General features: G+C 34.9%; 1 protein-coding gene across 3 annotated transcripts in view; it reads right to left on the bottom strand.

The window, feature by feature from the left end:
- The window catches only part of LOC145297537 (paired box protein Pax-7-like), a 405,080-nt gene that overhangs the window by 59,376 nt on the left and 322,946 nt on the right, over positions 1-22,758 (bottom strand). For all 3 annotated transcript variants that reach the window (XM_080143496.1, XM_080143507.1, XM_080143516.1), the window contains one exon: positions 6,794-7,129. In XM_080143496.1, the coding sequence (XP_079999622.1) occupies positions 6,794-7,129 (336 nt within the window). The remainder of the gene's footprint in view (positions 1-6,793; positions 7,130-22,758) is intronic.

Here is a 22,758-nt window from a genome sequence, read left to right as displayed (position 1 = left end):
TGATAGGCATGCGCTCTCGGCATTTTTGAAGATAAGCCAGATTCAGGTATGAGCGAACGACAACGGGGCTAATAAATAATGGAACGCCATTAAAATAAAAATAAAAACTTGAGGCGAGAAAACAAAACAGAACAAAACAAAAAACTAAAAACAAAAGCAAAAAAAAAAAAAAAAAGAAAAGAAAACCGTGGTGGCGTCGTTAACAAGATGGCGACGAAATCTTTGTGTGTGTTTTATAAAGCCAATATAAAGCTGCAAGGATCTAGGGTGGGGATCAGAACAAGTCGACTAAAATGGGCGAGATAGAAAACAATGATGAAGCTGGTGATGTTGATAGCTATGGTGTTGGCGGTGACAGGACAGGTGATAAAAGATAGACAAGAAGATGACTGCGTTGTTGTCGTGTAGGGGAGTAGAGAAAGGGATAAGCTCTGTCTATGTGTTTGGACTTGTGTGCAATTGTGTGCGTGTTTCTGTGTGATTGGGGAAGCAGTAGGCGGTGGTGTATGTGCATGCATGTATTCGTTTTGGAGGGCTTAATATATGTTTACTTTCCACCTACAGCAAGATGTGACACAAGGTCGGGAAAGTAGAGATTTATAAAGTCATCGCCTTAGACGAAGAGCACTCTGGCTTACAAAATCATACGTGAACAACTGTATCGGAAAAGGGATGGAAACTCCCTGTTCATTTGCTTGGATATGTGCGTGTGTTTTAGAGACCAGTGCAGCAAATGATGGTGTATGTGGATGCATTTAACTGTGTGTTAGGGAGGATTTAGTATATGTTTATCTCCCTCCCACGGCGGAAAGATGGGACACACGGTCGGGAGGAGCACTTCAGGAGATGAGCAATAAACTAACCTCTTCTCAAAGGGTAAGAGGACAAAGTCTGGAAGAGTGGATCTCTTAGAACTGCACAGGACACAGGACAATACACCTCAGCCATCAGAGAACAAAACACTTCAACAATAGCCTAAACTCTTGTGGATTTGAGGTCAAGTGAAACCTCCAATTAGGAAGTATGACCTGTGTACACGGCCCCAAATAGTAGCTGCTTACATCTAAGTGGCAGTATGTCTCGTTTGGGGGTGAATGAGTGTTGCAATATTTTGTATATAATAATAGGGGGATTGATTAGAAAAAGTTGGAAAATTTTATTTATAGACATTGGCGATAAACACTGACCAATTGAATAGAGCCACGTTCTGCTAGCAACCAACCAGAAACCGGAATCACTCCATAAAAATTCAAGATCTGTTAGAATTCCCGTACATAATTTTTTGTGCCCACACAAGAAAAATCTTTGCTCTGCGCCTGTAAGCTTTTACAGATTAGCTACCCAACGAAAACTATTTTACATCTCCAGACTTGCATCGATTAGCTACACATCGGGAACTCTTCTAAGATTTAAACAATTAAGAAAATGAGAATAAGAATTAAAAAAAAAGAAGAGAGAGAGACACCATGATATTGAGTACGTGTGTGCATGGGTTTGGAAGAGTATAGCAGATGTGGCATTTGTCCCATGTAGATGATGTTACTGATGTTTGGCGGTAGTATGCGTTGATGTACCTTCGGAGGGAAGGAGGGGCCTTGTGTCTAAATATAACCTTGTGGAGAGGCAAATAAATAGGGAAAATGTAGCAGGTATCAATTGCAGACGATGGCTACCATATAACAGCAGCTTCAGTTGCAAGCCGAAGTTGACGACAAACCGAGTCGACAGGTCGGTGTGAGATCAAAGGTTTGCTCGACTCGGCTTAATGAGACAGCCGCTCGTCGCTGGCTCCAGTCAGGTATTATTGCATTGTCGGAGTGGAGTAGGTATGTGTCATTCTATGATGGGTGGGCAAAAGAATTGACAAAATAAGCGAGAAGAGATTTCTGAATGAAGCGAGGAGAGCGGTGGGGTTAGATCAACTAATGATGAGTTCAGCGTTGACAGAGAAGATGACGTCAATGCTTTTCAATAATCATAAACACATCTGTTTTCATCTTTTAAAATCTTTTACTTATTATTTTTTGGAGCTTATATAATATCGAACATAAGTAAAAATCGTATTTCAAATAAAAAAAAACTCTTTGATATATTTACATACTAGCCTGGGTGTCCGGCGTTGCCTGCGTGTTTGGAGGTGTGTGTTGAGCAAAAAAATAAAATAAATAAAATAAATAAATGAAATAAAAAAAATAAATAAAAAACAGTGAGAGTAGGCAGGCAGGCAGACAGGCTCGAACCCATGACGTGAAGGCAGAAAAGAAAGTGAAAGAAAATCTGATGTCTTACCGCTACTCCATGACGCAACCAAAAGTCCAACGCATTCAAATTTAAAAACAAAAGATGACTTGCAGAAATGGCGTTGCATTAAACCTCTCACGAAAGCAAATTAAACACAGAAATCGTTTTTAATGTTGGAGGAAAAACAGCTCTCACCAAAAGGAGGCACTCTGGCAGTATCCAAATAAATAGTAATTGTCTCAGTATGAAGGGTTTCCCCTACATTGACCAAGGACCAATTATAGAACAGATACTACCTAGTCCGAAGGCCAGGCGGTTGCATTCCAATAGTTTCGCTTTATTTTTACGAAAAAGACAAACAAACACTGAAGGCGACGGCACAGTGAGAATTTTGTTTAACTCGATCCCCAAAAGACAGAGACAGTGTCTGTTTGCGAATGCGAGATATTACGATCTGGGAAGTATGTGAAAACTTCTCGCAGAATCTAACCGACGCGAGAAGCCCGATGCAAAAAACCTTTCGTGTACATACACAAACGCTCGCGCCCATTTTACCCTTTATATATTAGACTAGCGGGGGGTACCCGGCGTTGCCCAGGTGTTTAGAGGTGTGTGTGTGCTCGGGCGGTGGGGTAATCAAAACATAAGAATAAGCGAAGTAAATATTTTTAAATATTAAATAAAAATTAAATATTATATAAAAAAAAGTAAAAACTTTAAACTAATCGAAAAAAAAAACACAAAAAAACTAAAGTAAGGCAAACGAACGATGTTAAATGTAAAAATCGGAAAAACAAAAACGAAAAAGAAAACAGAAAAATAAACGTTGAAAGTTCTTTTAAAAATCTGAAAAATACCCCCCCCCCCCAAAAAAAAAACACGTGAAAAATAGCTTAAATAATATATATATATATATATATATATATATATATATATATATCCAGGTTTAAGGTGTTCAAAAGTAGGGACTAATGAATACAACGATGTTGTTAGATAATGCTCGATAACAAGAGCAAAATATTTTTTTATTCGAAGGTAAACAGTACATTCGGTCGCTTTTTTCCTTTTTTTCTATAGCGTCAAATAGTCCAGGGTCGCCTGATTAAGTCAAATTGACTGAAACAGATGGCCGTTTGTAGTGATATATATATATATATATATATATATATATATATATATATATATATATATATATATATATATATATATATATATAGTTACGGTATTGGAAAGAAGTTAATTTTACTGGCTGATTGTCTGTTTATTCTATTTATTTATTTAGGGGCAATTCAATATTTAGTTGAATTCGCAGGCTCGTAGTGATGCACTAACATCGAAACGTACGAAGAGCGTGCAATAAGTAATGCCTCTGACCCACTTCCCATAGCAGTAGAGCAACGAAACTTGGCACAGTTTTAGTCTTTCTCTATATAGGAAGCACCGAGAGGTATGCATTTCTCCCATCGTTTGATGCAGCTCTGGAGACCGTTTTTGTAGAACACCACAGGTTGGTCCTCCAACCACGACGTGACTTCAGAAATCAAGGCTGCCTCATCTGGGAAACGCTTTCCTTTCAAAAACAACTTCGTGGCTGTGAAGAGGTGAAAGTCAGAAGGTGCAAGGTCAGGAGAGTAGGGAGGATGGGGAAGGATTTCATAACCACACGACCGTGCTTCTGATCTGGCGACATGCGAGTTGTGGACCGGAGCGTTGTCCTGCAGGAGGAGGGTACCTTTGCTGATCTTGCCTCGCCTCTTGATTTTGATAGCTTCCCTTAATTTCCTCAAAAGTGAAGCATAATAGGCTCCTGTAGTTGTGGTACCCTTTGCCAGTAAATCTGTCATCACTACACCGTCCTGGTCCTAGAAGTCTGTGAGTATGACCTTGCCAGCGGAGGGCTGCACCCTTGCCTTCTTTGGAGGTGGTGAGTCCAAGTACTTCCACTGCATTGACTGGGCTTTGGTCTTTGGATCATAGTGATGCACCCAAGTCTCATCCTGTGTAATCAGTCTTTTGAAAAATTTTGACTCATCTTCTTGGCACATCTCCAAATTCATCCTCGAGCACTCGACGCGTTCTCGCTTCTGGAATGGTGTGAGCAACCTGGGAATCCACCTGGCAGACACCTTATCCATATGCAAATGGTCATGAATGATAGTTTCCACAGATCCTGTACTAATCTTGACATCTTGGGGTATTTGGCGAATGGTAATGCGCCGATATTCCAAAATGGCAGCCTCAGCTTGACGGACAGATGCCTTATCAATGGCAGAAGGGTGTCGACCAGGTCTGGGAGCTGTTTCCACAGACTTCCGGCCATGTTTGAATTCACGATGCCAATGTTTTACAAGGTCATATGATGGGACATTATCACCATAAGTTTCTTTCATTTCATCAAAAGTCTCCTGTGGTGTGCGCCCTTTCAAATATTAAAAAAAAAAACGGATCACTGCTCGACATTCAACAGGCTCCATTTCACACCTGACTCAGTTCAAACACCTGTAAAACAGAAACCAAAATTAGTTCAGAGCTGTAATTTGCCACATAACCCGTAGAGATATAAATCATTGCACATGCAAAATTTCAGTTAGATCAGACAACTGGAAGTGGGCTAGGGGCATTACTTATTGCACGCCCCTCGTAGGTTAATCCGTATAGACTGTTTATATAATTTGATTTATTTATAAAGCCCTACGTTGTATCGAGCACTTTTCCAAAATATTTTTTGAAAGTTCATTTTGCCGATATATTTGGAGTTAATTTTATGTATATAAATATATACATATATAATTTAATTTTTATAATATAGTACGTTTAATTAATTTAATTAATTTCAAATGAACATATATTTTTTTACTTTACCATAGGAATTCAGGTTCGTTGCAAGATGCTTCTATTTATAATTTGACTCTGGATTCGCATCTTAGGGGAATTATTTACGTTACCTTTTATAGACTTTTGACTTTCCTCAACTATTTTAAATAATTTCTACGAACATTGTTTTTTTTACTTTAAATGTTTTCAAATTTATGCAAACTAGTAATATTTCATTTTTATTTTGTTAGGTATTTCATCTGAGTATGAAAATCGAAATTTTGTAAACTCCATAGAATAAGGAACACATATTTTATGTTCCTTATTTTCAATATTTGATGAACAAATAAATAATGGGTACATTATTAAAAACATTTAATATTTGATTATGATTATAAACAATGGGCATGCAGAATATGGACCATGCTATCGTCAGAATTTTCAGTTAATTTTACGTAAAACGCCGAAAGGTGCCGAACGAAACTTCGCGATTTTTTTTTTCTTTTTGCGCAACTACTGGACAATTTTTCAAAGAAAAAATATATTTCTAATATTATGAAGATAATTCTATGAAAAATTAATTAAAAATAGGTAAGCAATATTTTTTGTTGTTACGAAAAAAATACAATGAATAATTATCGGAAATTTTATGAAACTTGAAGAAAATTAAAATTTAAGTAAAATAAAAAAATCATCAATAAAATTTCATGAAAAAATATTTTTAACAATTGATAGTAAATTAAAAACTTTGTTGTTTGTTTTATATGATATTTTTCTTTTCTGTGATTTTTTTGTTCAAATCAATATGAATATTTAGTGTTTTCTGATTATAAATCAATGATAGCAGATGCATTTTTTCTTAAATTAGGTTAGCGGCTACTATTTCATTGCCTCAGCGTTTCGGAATCTCTCGGTGTCCAGAAAATTCCGACGATAGAACGGTCCTTACTCTGCAAATGATGTTAATTTTATTTTTCATCATTTTAATTTGTCCAGATGCTATGTTTATAATATCGAACATCTCTTTATCAACATAGGATCTAATAATTAAAAAAAGCATTTGATATTTATACCATCCAACTATACAATATTCTGCTTGTATCTTCCTCAGTTAGTACGTACGTTACGCTTTGAGAAAGATCAACTACTAGTTTTGAAGACTAAACTGCTTTTAAAAAAGACCAACTTCGCGAAATTTGGCCTTAAAAAAGGTCAATCTGGCAACTTTGGACAAAAATATGAGTGATCACCCTTTGATCTAGCCTACAATATGTAATAATATATGACTATTGTTTTAATGGTATGAGAAAGGAACCTGTAAGACATTGTCTGCCAAGAGGTGCTGGACTGAAGGAATGAATTAAACGTTGTCTCTTACGATATTATTTAATTATTTGTATTGAACTATGTAGCACAATATTACCTTCTGAGTATTAGTTTATCTCATTTTGATCAGCTCAGTATTTAAAATACAATGGACATTATTTTCATTTGCTGCGTGTTATTGGTTTTCTCTGGAAAAGAATCCCCTATTTTTTTTTTTTTTTTTTTGCGCGCGACCCAGCAACATATCAGTTTTATCAAAACATATTTGTTGATTAAATGTAGTTCTCATCCCGTGGAATTTCCACGGGTCCTGCTTGTTAAATATATACATATAATGGCATAAGCGTATGCATACGCATCTGTAAAGAGTAAATAGAAGAAATGTTAGAAATATGAAGCATCTGCCAATTACCTTGAGCAGAAGACAGCGTGTAGCCCGCGTCTGGCGGAAGGACATAGTGTGACCCTGGAACGCCTTGTGTCGGAAGTAGTCCGTTCAGTGTTGCCAATTGATTATTGCCCACCTGTTTCCGCCATCTCGCCCTCCGATTGCTGAACCAAACCTGGACGCGGGCTTCGGTCAGTTTCGTCCGCTGTGCCAGCTCTTCGCGCGTATAAATATCTGGGTAGTGGGTGCGTTCGAAGGCCTTCTCCAGTTCCTCCAACTGATCAGCAGTAAAAGTAGTGCGACTGCGCCGCTGCTTGCGTTTCACCTGAAAACCAGGTTCCGAGTCGACATCCGAGAGATCTGTCGAAAAGAAAAAACACAGAATAAACCAGGTGGTTCGAGAAATAGAAAGCCTTTGAAAATAAGAATTACGTATTGAAAAAGCTCAGAGTGGAAACTTGCTGAATTTGATATGCTATTTCACATCGCACAAATGAAGTATTTTTGTAATAAAACTATTAGGCGTTGCCCGGTTGTAAGATACGATTATATATTATATTTTAATTCATGCAGATTACGTATCTATTATTGAAGATACAATTCTCTAGTGATTATTACATCAAACTTAATATATAGTAGTGAGATCAAAACTGCAGAAACACACACACACACACGCACACACACATATATATATATATATATATATATATATATATATATATATATATATATATATATATATACTTGGGTGACATCAGCTAGAATCGAAACCAAAACATGCAACTCTCCACTCACATACCTTAGCCTTTAAGCCACGTTCATATATATATATATATAGTGAATGAATGACAAAAGTCTATATTCCAAAGTTCATGATGTTTACAATTTATAACTTATTCCTTTAATTCAGTTGACATTTACAATTCTTGACAGTATCTGTTTCAGAGCGCAAGCCCAATCATTTAATTATTATAGCAACTAGAGAATCTATTTTGCCCTTAACTCATCAGAAGAAATAGCAACAATCAATCCGTCAAAAGGAAATAAAGTGCGTTTTGACATGATTAACGCCCGAAAATGGGCAGAGAAGCTGTAAATACCTTATAATAGGTTTCCATTACGCCATTTTAAATTTTAGAAGTAAAGCCACTAAACCCTTCTATTCGTACTAACAAGTTCTATTAATTTAGGAATATTATGGCGAAATTTAATGGTGGATGACAAACTACAAGTCCTTGTATCCTCTCGACGTGAATATCCCCGACAAACCCGACTACAACTTGGATGTCTTCAAGTCCAACATAAACAAATACCTAATGTCTTCAAGTCCAACATAAACAAATACCTAATGCACCGCCCCCTTAAGTAGACACTTTATCAAATCTCAACATACTGTAACGTACTGTACACGCAATAACCCTTATCCCCGAGTGACTTCCGGGCCTTGATAAGTGGTGACCACCTTGTAAAAAAATAAACAACAAAAATAAAAACGGAAGAGTTTATGCTTTGGAGGATGGTAAAATGACAACAGAATACTACACTGCCTGCTTCTCCCCCGACTTGAGCATTTAAAAGAATAAAGATTATTCTGAAATTGTATAGTAACCTGAAATGATAATTTATTTATAGTAATAGTTCAGTGCCAGCTTCAGATCTCTATTAGTAATAGCTTTTACTCTATCTGAACTGTAGAGCTTAGTCGTCATTTTTAAAACTTGGTTTGATCTCGTCTACTAGATAAAATGATTCGGTCAATTGTAAAAATAATGATGAACAATTTCATGCTTATTTTTTAATGTACTGTCTTGGACGCCATCTTAAAAAAAAAAGCATACCGGTTAGGAACTATGCCACTGTCTAAGCACACAAAGAAGTGTCTCATTTACGAGTTGTTCCTATCGTAATAAAATAACTTGAAGTCCCAGTACACACATCGAGGTTTTGCCATACAATGAGATCTATGAGGCATGACTTGATTCTCGATGGAAAAGCATTGCTAGAGAAACGAAATAGCTTTCTTCCCAGGGGTTGGTTTACACTTATTCGCACTGGATAAGAAATGGCCGTATTTCTATCTCATTAAATTTAATGGGCCATATCAATATGGATGTGATTGTGAGGTGTTCAAAGGATCGCGTATTTAACATATGTATGTATGTGTGTGTGCACGTATACTAGTTCCCATTAAAACCACGCACATACTTGCATAAATACATATAAAACACTATTTACATATAAAACATATAAATATATATTATACTATCTATCTATTTTTCTCCTCTCTCTCTCCCTCTTTCTCTCTCTCTCTCTATATATATATATATATATATGATGAAAATAATGGAAATAGTATTCCGACAAAATAGAGAAATAAAAAGGAACAAACCGTATTATGTGTTCATCAACGTTTCGTCTTTATTTCGTTCATCCAGAGGAAGTCTCGAAATAAAGACGAAACGTTGATGAACACATAATACGGTTTGTTCCTTTTTATTTCACTCTCTCTCTCTATATATATATATATACATATATATATATATATATATATTACATAGGAAAATGCGAGCATGAAAAGTAATATGGTGAAGATTACATTTAGAAAAGTAAAAGGACTAATTATTAAAACTGGAAAGAAAAGAGCAATATATTCTAGTAAAAATAGCATTAAAAATTGATTATATAATGTTAAATTGATTTTTTTCTGCAATATTTAAAGTTATTAAGTTATTATATTTTTTACCAGAATATTTTGTCTTTTTCTTTTCCAGTTTTAACAGCTAGTCCTTTTACTTTTCTGAGTTTAATCTTAGCCATATTACTTTTCATGCTCGCATTTCTCTATGTAATCCATTACTTTTCCAGGCTTTGCTTTATAATAATATTTTTTTTTGTGTTATTACCAACTTCTTAAATTGACTAAATAAAAAATCAAATAAAAGACGTAATTAAGTAAATAAACAGAAAGAAAGGACAAAAAAGAGAGAAACAGAATTAATGGGCGACGTCGTAAGCGAAAAATTATCAACCCTAGCACGGACAAGAGGATCACTTTTGTTAACTCTCTCTATATAACCCCAATAAAATGGCATGCGAGCGACATTCCCGCTATGATTTATGAAGGTGTCGACGATGAAAAAGTTGCTAGGGTAACCAACAGCCAATAAGAAGAAATCGTCTCTAAAACGCCAATGTTAAAAAAGTTGTTATAGTAACGAACAGTCAATCAGAAGAAATCGTCTATTACGTTCCTTATTTATTTTGAAGTCTTTTGAGTAGAACTAATTTTATTATAACTAGTTTTAATGAACAAAAATTGAAAGTTTTTATTTCAAAATATAGCCGAATAGGTGAGATATGAACTATAAAAATTGTTTGAAATTTGATTGCAAAATGAGTGAAGCTTTAAAGCAGTTCTAAATGAGTAAACCTAATACTTAACCATATATTCAAATACGGCAGTGTTTGAATGATATATGCGTGTGTATAAAGTTAGGGGAAAGAGGAAAGAAAAACCTATAGCACTAAAAAATATCAACGTTTCGTCCCCATTTTCGGGGGGACTTCTTCAGGATGATAAAATGGTTGAGGAAAATTAAGTTAATACCATGATGAGCCGAAAGAATTTCGTGCTACCTTTCTTTAAAGGTAATCATTTAGGATATGCGGAAAAAGTGTATATATATATATATATATATATATATATATATATATATATATATATATATATATACGGTAAAACTGGTAATTAGTAAAAACCTGAAGAGAGTGCTCAATACTATTGCAGAGCAAATATGTGTTTTATTACCGTTTTATCTGTTTGGTTACATATGTTTCGGATGTTAGACCATGTTTACGATCCAGCAGCCTCGCCAGACCTTACAGAAATGGTTGTTAGTATTTGGAAGAAATGCTTTAGAAGAAGTACGAGAAAAAAAAGGGGTAGGAGATAATAATAATGGGGAGTAGGAGATAATAATAATGATAATAATAATAATAATAATAAATAATAATAATAATATATCAATATATATATATATATATATATATATATATATATATATATATATATATAAAACATACTTTTTCCGCACATTATAAATGATAATGAGGACGATCATCATCATATTATTATTATTATCGTTATCAAAATTATAAAGTAAATACAAAATAAATCAATTTTGTAACTTCCGGCGGAAATGCTTGAACCGGAGTATGCATACTTTAACACTGGAGAAGGCGCAAACAGGTTTTAAAACATTACCAAATGAAACATGGAAACAAAAAAAAAAAAGCAATTAGCCACCAAGACTCGTCTCGTGGTCCTATCAAATTTAACGGTCACCGACGAACCTGTAATATTAATTTTTCACTTCAATGCATGTTGCTTTGATTTATAAATGAGACAAAAGAACGAATTGATTTCCGATTAATTTTGAACAAGAAAGGATAGCGAATGATTTATGAACCGGCGTTCACCGGGAGCAGAAAAACTGTGGAAATATGTATATATAGGATTGTTACCAGCTTCCTTGGATTTATTACAATACGCGTTGGATCTTTTTACCTGCCGAATACCAAGAGCTTCCATTATAGGATTTAGCATACACTTTTGATTTGAAGTTCAATATTTTTTTTTCTGAATCAATATCCAGTTTCCCTTACCCTATATAGCGAAAATGATTTAAAAGCTTTAAAAACATTTAATTTAATTTTCTATGTTTATTAACTTTAGCAAATCAGGTGCAAACCTTTTATAATATTTGCTAATATTTTTCCTTCAAGGAGATGTATAAATATCGAAAACTCATGGGTTAAGGAAATATATTTTTTTATACAGTATTCTTTGCCTTGCATACAATAAAATTTCTATATCTGAAATTTCACTTTTTCAAATCACAAATTTTTAATTCCTAAATTATGATTTATTTGCTCTATCTAGTATATTGAGCAATTTTATTAAGCTGGGATAGTCTTACATAAAATATTCTAATCATATTTTGTAAGACCGATAATCACAGGATTTGCATACCAGTAGATTTATTCTATTTCATTATTCTGAATATATATATATATATATATATATATATATATATATATATATATATATATAAATTCACCTTAAGAATGTGAGAGAATATATGATTATTCCCACGGCCAGACAAAGTCGCAGCTCACAATAGCCATGGAAGCCAACGAACCGGAAGTCTAAGACTCGAGTTTTTCTCTCATTTTGGACTCATCAGTTAGACATAATGCTAGAGGCTCGGGTTTCAAATCCCGAGTTCGGGTGTGTCTAACAGCTGAGCCAAAAAGGAGGGCGAAACTCGAGTTTTAGATTTCCGATTTGTGGGCTGTCATGGCTAGTGTGAGCTGCAAAGTTATCTAGTTGTGGATATCCTGGCTTGAAGCATTTACTTGTCTAGCCGCATTGATTAGTTGTGAAACAGCGAAACAGTACTGTATGTGGATGACTATACATATATATATAACTTTTGAAATTACTACTACATATTGGATACAATATAATAATCGACAGAGTATTAGCAAGATAATAAATACGAAATCTGCATAAATTAAAATATCATATTTAAGAGTATTGTACAACTGGAAAACGCCAGGTTACCTCCTAGTCTATATATATATATATATATATATATATATATATATATATATATATAAGTGACATGGTCTGTCTGTCTGTGTGCGGAACGATCTCTATCAAACTACTCTGTCAATCTTATGTCTACAGACTTGAAATTCGATTTATAGAGAATTTGGACCTGTAGAACAAATTCAATTTGCTTTTTATCCGATAGAAAAAAGAAAACAATGAACTTGGAAGATGTAAATCGACTAAACGTGTTACTTCTACGAATATGCAAATATACATTTATACGTTAAAGTCGGTTAATTTTTAAAGTTTTCTTATCCATATTTTGTTAGCTCAGACGGAAAAAAATAAGACTGGGGCGTTTGATATTTTGGTTTCAATACTAGATGATGACATCCAAGTCATATTTTTATTATTATTTTTTTTTAACTGTTCAAATCTCTACTTTGTATGTGGTACACTATAATGAGTAATGCAGAATTGTCTTCATAAAAATGAATACGAAATCTACATGAATTAAAAATCATATTAAGTGTATTTTAAGACCAGGCAACGAAGAGCGGCTTGCTAGTACGTATATACATATAAGTTAGTCTGTCTATCTGTCTTCTCCCCCTGTCTCTGTGTATCTGTCTGTCTGTCTGTCTGTCTGTCTGTCTCTCTCTCTCTCTCTCTCTCTCTATATATATATATATATATATATATATATATATATAGTGTTGCAGTTATAAAAGACTAGCGAATGATGACGGTGTCTGCAATGTAAGAAAAAAATAAGCATGTCAAAGTTTTACGACGCCAAATTTCGGATTAAAATAATAAAATTAATGGCGATTACAATCATCTGGATTCTCTCTTGTTGATCTGAGGCTCGAACAGGGGTCAATCGAGTGCATTCCGCTCAAGCCGATCTCGGCGAACTTAAAGAAGGGTTTAACATAAGTATTATTAGATGTGGGTGCACGTACGCGGGCGAGGGGTTCAGGTTGGCGCTCGCGAGAAAAACAAAAAACAAAACAAACAAAAAAACAAACAAACAAACGTGCGTGTAGGTGTGTGCTAACGAGCGTGGGTGGTGCCTGATTGTCGGAGTCTTATGCACCTTTTAGCTGTCGCCCCCGACACAGCCCCCGCTCTACATGCGCTATTTAAGACAAAAACAAAAAAAAAGCATTCAATTTTCGCGACAAATATTTACTCCTAAACATAATCTCTTCCCCGTGTTAATACCCTTAATCAATGCGGTACGTGAGTCACGCAGATCGAATCTAAATACGGAGGTGCACGTTTGGCCCAATAGATACTGTTGTGGACTACGAGATCGGCCATGCAGAGTTCGAATCCTATTGCACCTGCTGCATTCCATTTCGTACAAATAAACGAATTGGGTGTTCGTCTTTTATGCATAACTGTCTTTGATGTCGGTTTTGTTAGATATCTACATGGGAAATATATCTACACCGTACAGCTGCTACTTTGGCTTGATATCTACAAGGCAATAATTTCTACATTACACAGGTTCTACTTTGGCTTGATATCTACAAGGCAATAATTTCTACATTACACAGGTTCTACTTTGGCTTGATATCTACAAGGCAATAATTTCTACATCACACAGGTTCTACTTTGGCTTGATATCTACAAGGCAATAATTTCTACATTACACAGGTTCTACTTTGGCTTGATATCTACAAGGCAATAATTTCTACATCACACAGGTTCTACTTTGGCTTGATATCTACAAGGCAATAATTTCTACATCACACAGGTTCTACTTTGGCTTGATATCTACAAGGCAATAATTTCTAGCTTGAAGTTAAAGTTCGGAATTTATTTTTTTAGATAAGTGCTGATTGTTTATATTACTTGTATTGATCGGACTATTGTTCTCATCTTGAGTGTTATTTGTGCAACGTTTCGGTTGGATTAGCCTTCGACCGTCCTCAGTCATATTGGTTGTTGTTCTGAAAAGAAAAGAGAAAAGTTACTGGCTCTGTATATATTTTTCGTATTCTTTGCTATGGAACCAGTAACTTTTCTCTTTTCTTTTCACAATAACAACCAACATTCCTGAGGACGGTCGAAGGCTGATCCGACGGAAACGTTGCACAAATAACACTCAAAATGAAAACAATAGTCCGATAAATACAAGTAATATAAATTTAGCTTGATGTCTACAAGTAAAATACGTTTAAACGTACGGATGCTACTTTCGCTGGATATCTACGAAGAAAATTATCTACACAGTACGTGTTCTAATTTGACTTGATATCTACAAAGAAAAAAATCTCCAACATACAGCTTAGATAGTTCGTAAACATTAATGCAGACGATACTACCATGTATGGCAACACTTCAAAAGCCGGAAATGACTAAGATCTCTCGATTCTCTCTCCTCTGATCTTGGACGCATGGTGCAATGAGGAAAAAGGTGGCTGGTTAATTTTAATACATCTAAAATCTTTTTTAATGCATCTAAAATCTTTCCGTCCACAATGCTCTGACTCACATCTGGCCCCTATTGGAATTAACGACCCTCGCCTTGAGAACGCTCCATGTTTGGATAAGCTTACTGGCTTGGTCTTCACTCCTGATCTGAAATGGAGCACATACATCAAATCCGTTGCTAAGGTTGCTAGAAAAATGATTGGATCATTCTACCGCTCCAGCAGATATTTCACGGTCCATGGAATTCTCTACCGGTATAAGAGCCAAGTAAGTATTAGGATGGAGTATTGTTGCCACATCTGGGCAGGAGCTACTAGAAGCATATTATTCTGCCTTGAGAGAGTTTAAACCGACTTCATAATCTAGTAGGAAATGCTCTTTTCTCTTCTCTGCAACCTCTTTTCGACAGAAGAGACGTTGCGAGTCTGTCTCTGCTCTATCGTTATTTTCATAGCAAGGGTTCGACTGAGCTTCAATCTGTGGTCACCCCCTCGCCAATCTTTTACACACACACCAAAAAAACCCTCATCTAGCCAAAATCAAGGTGAAACGATAATGTTGTCTCTCTAAAGAAAACAACACTACAGCTTTATTTTAAAATTTTTATTGAAAAAAATCAATTCAGGTAACTTGATTATGTAGTTGAGATGACATCTATTCAATGTAGCCCCTTGAGCCTCAGTCACCGCCTTGATACGGATCCAGAATTGGGAGCATGCGTTTTCCACAAGTACCGGCGGGAGCTCGGCGAATACTCAGCGAATGGCAACTATCAGGTTTACTTTGGTTTTGTGGGAGGTCATGTTGATGAAGTTCTCGACGTGTGACCAAACGAAGTAGTCTAGCGGGTCTATGTCGGAGGAGGGGGGACAGTGAGAGCACACTACAAAGTTATAGCACTCCTTCTGAAGCCAAGCTGGGGTCTCTTTGGACTCGTGGGCCAGCGCCAAGTCCTGCTGCCACACCCAGGGTCTTCCAGCGGCTATCTGATTGTACCAGGCTTGATGTCTACAAGGTAAATATATGTAAACTATGTTACGTTGTCTGCAGTTTCAGTCACAAAAGAAGACCAAGACAAAGAATAGGAAATAACTCCAACTCGCCTGTTCTTTGTAGCAATAACATATATTTTCTCATCGTTACAGCCGTGATGTCACCCACGTGATCTAGAACGTTCTCCACGTCTCTCCCGAGGTCTTGAACGTTATCTCGTCTCTCATTCTACAGATTCTACTTTGGTTTGATATCAACAAGGAAAACATATGTAGATTATAAGAGTAATAATTTGACTTGATATTTACAAGGAAAATATATGGGGTTTTCTTGGTTATTGGAGCGAAATCTGACAGTCAAAAAATTGAGTTTTTATTAAAAAAAAACAAAAAACAAAAAACAAATGATAACTACTTACTATTTTTGTCAATTTCTACTAAAACATTTTTTATCTACCTATCATGTCACAATTAGGTAAATATTTCTGGAATATCACATAAAATACGTATTTCCATGATTCAACAACAGCAACAACAACAACAACAACAACAACAAAAATGATTTCGCCATGTTTGTTTTGTCACGTGTGATGTAAACACAAGGGAAATAACTCATAGTTTGAATTAACCTTAGTTTTTTTTTTGTATTCTACCGTATTAATTTCAATATTATGTGTAGTTCACATAACAAAATGTAGATTACAAATCAAAGCGAACCCCCGTCTTCGGTTACTTTAGTAGTCCCAGGCGCTATTCCAGTTTCTCATTGTCTTATTCAAAGAAAGCTGTCGGCATTTGCACGATCTTATTGACAGGTACTACGACTGCTACCCATTACACCGGAGTATCTTATTTTATAAGATGCATCAGTTTCGCTACTGATGAGGAATATAGTCATAATCGAACCTTTTTTTTTTTACTATTAACATTTATGAGTTACTAACTTTTAAAAGGTTCACGAATAATTTATTTAACAATAACATCACATTTTGAAGAATATAACATGATTAACTAAAAAGTACTTTTGCACAATAAATCTTTTTTTTTTTTTAATTTTCGCATCACACCGACATTAGATATGAATTGCAATTCTCGTTTTATATTTTATATTTTACTAGCATGGGTGCCCGGCCTTGCCCGGGTGTTCGGAGGTGTGTGGTACGAACCCGTTACCGTTAAGGAGGAAAATAACGTGTAAAGAACGTGACGTCTTTGCTGTTACGACCACTGCCAAAACGGAAGTGCCGTAGGCTTAAATTAAGGCTAGAGGATCGAAAAGAGGGGATGACTTTCGAAAATATCGGCGAAAACAGCAACACCTCCCTGTAGACAAGTGCCCAGTTGAGAGTGAAGAAATTAATGTTTTTAGCCAATTTTTCGGTATTTGTCGTCTGAAGGATCGAGGTTCAAAACGATTCTGATCTTGTGAAAATCCGTTGTCTCTGTCAAAAGTTTTATGTAGACATGCAAACATACATACATAGATTTATATATTTGTAGCTCAAATTTTCGACCTAAACCGATTAAAAAGCTTGCCCTATCTTTGAATACCGTTTATGTAAAATTTCAAATGTTTAGACCAGAAATTGTCTTTAGTAATTTGGAAGAGACCGTAGAGGTGATTTAAAAAAAAATTGAACCCTAATGTGATCCCTTAACATTTATTGTTTTGGGCTCAAATCAAATTATTAAGTTAGATCCATGTCCAAGGCCCCTATATCTAAAATTTCAAGTGTTTAGACCAAAAATTGGCGTAGGAGTATGGTAGAGTTCTCAAAGGTAGAAATTGTTGAACTTTGACATCTTAACAGCCAAATTTCTAGCCGAAAACGGATTACAAAGATTTTCTCAAATCTCACTACCCTGTATATCAAATTTCGAGCTTTTAGACTGAAAGTTGACGGAGTTATTTTATAGGGAAATTTACATAGACAGACATACAGACAAACACTTTCACTTATATATATATATATATATGTGTGTGTGTGTGTGTGTGTGTGTGTGTGTGTGTGTGTGTACTTGAGAATAACCAATGAATCTTTAATTCATTAGTTATATATGTCTAACTTGGGACTTTTTATTGTACAAGAAAAATATCAGCCTAGAGAGCATATAAATACATAAATATTTTAAAATAATGTGTGTGTATATATATATATATATATATATATATATATATATATATATCTGATCAGATGCCTCCGTTCAGTCTCGAAAGACAAAGGATACCCCTTGTAGAGGCAGCTGCGCGTGAAATTGTAAGGCAAGAGTTGCGCAATCCTCAACACAATGCTCTTAAATTGGGCCCAGTGGCATGGAGAAGTTCAGGACGACTGGAAACAATGCCGAGATAAGCGGAAAGACGTACAGCATCTGGAAGTCCCAAAATGGTCACCCACTTAGTACTGACCAGGTCAAACGTTGTTTAACTACGGTGATCTAGCGTGTATATATATATATATATATATATATATATATATATATATATATATATATTATTATTATTATTATTATTATTATTATTATTATTATTATTAACGTTTTATCTGTTTGGTTACCGAAACAGATAAAACGATAATAAAATAAAAAAAATATATGTTTGCTCTGCAATAGTATTGAGCACCTTCTTCAGGTTTTTACTAATTACCATTTTTGATATATATATATATATATATATATATATATACTAACAAATGTACCCGTCGTTGACTGTGTTCAAAAACAGCCTACAGAAAATGGACTCTGATTTATGGAAGTCTGATAGGTTATGAAAAGGAAGAGTTGTAAAGAGATAGCTTCGAATTTGGGGATATCAAAACCAAAGCAAAATATGATGAAAGTAAAAATAAAATAGATAGACCCCATAATTTATTATACCATACCTGTTCACACTGAAACACTTATCACAATATTCTGTGGATCTATATTAAAAAAAAACATTGTTAAACTTTGTGACATATTTCCATTCTATGGAGGTCAGGCGCGAACGAACTCCCCATAATTTTATTATTACACATTTCTTCAAACTGAAACATAATTATCAAAGTATATTTACGCAAATAGCTATGAAAAGTCTTTATTAAAATCTGTGCCTGTTTCCATTCTATGGAGGCCAGGCGCGTTCGCAGACCCCACAATTTTAATGAATTATCATTATGCCAGATCAAACATACCCATTCCTGTGTCTTGATACATCTTCTATCATTATATGTGATCAATTTTCTATAATAGTCAATCATATAGGAGTCTATTCGTGACCAGACACACACAGAGACGTTCTGCTTTATATTATAGATATTATTTGTATGAATCTCAAAACATAACGAAATTATAGCAAAAATGTTATTCCCATTATTCATTTGGGGTTGAAAAAGAAAAACACTGGCTTAAGAAACATTGAGTTGCTTCTGCTGTTCCGTAGTGATTGAAAGCTTTGTATAGTTGACACAATTGCTGAAGTCACCAATTTTCGTTTTCCTTTCTTCGCATTTTATTGGAGTATCCTACCGTGCTATATATGTATTGAGTTCTGTAAACAGTCGTGTTTTAGTGTGTAGACATGTGTACTGATATATATATATATATATATATATATATATATATATATATATATATATATATATATATATATATATATAGTAATTTATAAAATACATATGGCGATTAAGCTACACTGAATATTCGGCGTTTCATCCACTCTAGGATTCGTCAGCTTATGCGCGAATTCTGTGGTTGTTTCTCCTTTTTATATGGTTCTCTTCTGTTGAGGATTTTAGTTAGCCAATCAGCTTTCTAGTATCCACCGCGCCCCTTCCTATCAGTAAATGGGCATGCATTTTATCGAACAAAGGATCTGTTTTAGAACTATGTTAGTGGTTTAAGGCAGACCTTTCCTTATATATATATATATATATATATATATATATATATAAATATACATATGTGTACATACATATATGCACATATATATACATATATATATGCATACATATATGTGTGATCGTTTATGTATATTCATGTTTATTTAATTTATTTATTTGTTTATTTTCTATTGTTTTTGTTAGTTTTAAAGCTATTTTGTATCGCTATCCTAGAGTAAGTTTTATTTTGTGAACACAGTTATTTGCTATTTGTCTTCTACAGTTTAATATATTTTGGGGTTCTTTAAAGTACAGGATAGCAAATTTTTCATAAAGGCATAATTTACATGGGTCGTCTTAATGTCTACACGTGGTAGCTTGTCTTATTATTTTCCATTCGACTACCGGCGAATGTCCGCTTTCTTTGAGTTCCCAGTATTTATTCGCTAGTGTTGTTTTTATACGGTGTTTTTTTATTGTTGAATGTACTTTTGTGGTCATAGTATGGTCTAAATACTTAAAGTTTACGCATAAATCTATACTTTCGTATATTAATTTTATGTGAGTAAATGAAGTAGTTATATATATATATATATGTGTGTGTGTGTGTGTGTGTGTCTGTGTGTTTGTGTGTGTGTGTTAGCGTATCTATGTTTATAAGGTTCCATATGCATGTATGAGTACGTGTGTATTAGTGATAGGAATATTCCAATTTTTCCCCGATTCTGATTCTTTCTAAATCTCTAACTATTTAACTATAAAATGTTTCCCCCACCTCCCTACCCGATTACCATAAAAATACGTGTTAAATGTGCGGATACTTTTTCAAACGTAAAAATACTCGGTAGATAAATATTTGTTATTTTTTATTATTACAACTAGTAGCGTAAGATTTTGTTTTAAACAGAATTAAAAAAAAAAGAAAGATAATTAAAGGAATCGTTTATGGCATCGAAAAATTGTCACAAATTTTTCCAATTTCGATACAGATTCCGATACCCCCAAAAGTTCCGATTTTTCTGATTCCTGATTCAGATTCAGATTAATCGTCCCAACACTAGTGTGTATGCATATCAATGTATGTAAGTGCATACATTATTAAGTGAGTACACGTGTATGTTTGAGTGAGTGAACACGTGTTATAATGTGTATGTGTCTCTGTGTGTGTGCGCGCTTGTGTGTATGTGTGTGTGCGTGTGAGTGCGTGTGTGTGTATGTGCGATTCCTATGCTTGCTCTCGCTTCCCTTGCGCCGTGACCAAATTAGCCGCCAACGATAGCCGTGACAACGATCATGATATAGTTAGTCATAATCAATGTTTAGAGTTTTAACTAGAGGACATGACGCTGTGGATCCTCAGCTCAGTGGTCTGACATGGCTAAGGTGACGATTTTCAGCCCTGCCTACTTGTCCCTCCCCTAATAAAGCTGGCTACCAATGACATCCGTGTCTAGACAGTCGGCGGAGAAATACGTTGAACGCATTGAAAAATATTTGACACTGAAAAATATAATAATTAAAACGAATTTTCTCAATGTAATTCTTGTTTCAAGTCAACGTAAATTGCTCTCAAAATCTCTTATTGTGTTTTATATACGTGGAACCGCTTTTGTATTTTTAGTACTTTATGTTAAAAATATTTAGCGCGTGTGTACTTTAGATGGAAACTGATTATTATTTGTTTTCAGTTATGGAAGAGTTCTACATAAGAAAAGGGGAAACAACCAAGAATGTCAATGATTTTCTGTGAATTTTTTTTCATTTAATTTACGAAATAATGCAAAAAAAAAAACAAAAAAAAAACATTACGGTTGGTTGGTTGATTGTTTTGTTTTACGGCATATCAACCCTTTTCAGGTTATTTAATGCCGAATCCAAAGATTTTGAAGAAATTTTTTTAAATAGAATATATTTGTTGTTTTCAAATCTGTTTCTATTTAATTCATAGTTGGGACCCTAACGGGTACTACCACTCCGGGTCAGAGTGAACCTGGGAGCAATGGCGATTAAAGGGTGGCTCCACACTCCCCAAAGTCTGCAAGCTGAAGCATCACCACTGGATATAGTTTAAGGTCATATGCAGGAGCAAAACATTACGGGTTATATATTGAATTAAAATATATATTCAAATAGTTTCTTTCTTTTTTTTCTAAAGTTTTATATATTGTAGACGAACATTATTTCTTTTTAAATATTTCCAAATAAATTAAAGCAATCAGTTTAGAACACATGCTTTTCAAATATTAAAAGTTCGCCTTAAAAAAATATATTACAAAGCAGAAAACAGACAAATAAAACAACTTAATTTTTTTTTTATTCCATTTTTAACCCCAAACAAGGCACAGTGCCACTTTGGTGTAGCGGGTTACTATCGGGGTCATAAGTTGCAGGGATACTATACAGGTAGTTGAGCAACGAGATGTCCATTCACATTACACTTGAACTTCTGCATGGCAGTACAGTTGGGAAAACAGGAACTCGGAAGGGAATTCCCAAGTTTAGCACTTTGGAGGAAGAAAGTATTAGAGTAGAGGGCTTTCTTACATCTAGGGATCTCTATTGTGTGGGGTGGGATTTAGCTGCTTGTCGGGTTTGTCGGAAGTATTTACGTCAAGAGGGTACAAGGGCTTGCAGTTCGTCAGAGCATTCACCATTAAAATACTTGTAGAATGGACAGAAGGATGCAACTTTTCGTGGATAGGACAGTGGTTGAAGCCTAGATGACAGTTCAGGACCTATCAGGTTGGGGACTCTCTTTTGAACCGTGTCCAGAAGGGAGAGACTAGTAGTAGATGCACCAGTCCAAATGTAACAACAATACTCCATACATGGGCGAATGGCGACCTTGTAGAGGTACAGGATACTTTCAAGTGTAAGTAGCTTTCTAGCGCGGTAGAGAGAGAGCCCACCTTCCTCGCAGCGGCCCTTATATGGAATCCAAGTTCTTTCAAAGCAGCCCTCTTTATAAAGATATTAGAAAATCTTTTGAAGGCGAACTTTGGATAGCTAAAAAGCGCATGCTCGTAAAATCTGAAATTGACATATTAATTTTGACATGTACCGGAGTTTTTTTTT

The sequence above is a fragment of the Euprymna scolopes genome, chromosome 2, assembly GCF_053919585.1.
Source record: "Euprymna scolopes isolate OS-2025 chromosome 2, ASM5391958v1, whole genome shotgun sequence".
In the NCBI taxonomy this organism is placed as follows: Eukaryota; Metazoa; Mollusca; class Cephalopoda; order Sepiida; family Sepiolidae; genus Euprymna; species Euprymna scolopes.
The sequence above is the reverse complement of the archived record's forward strand: the minus strand, read 5'-3'. Positions and strand labels throughout refer to the sequence as shown.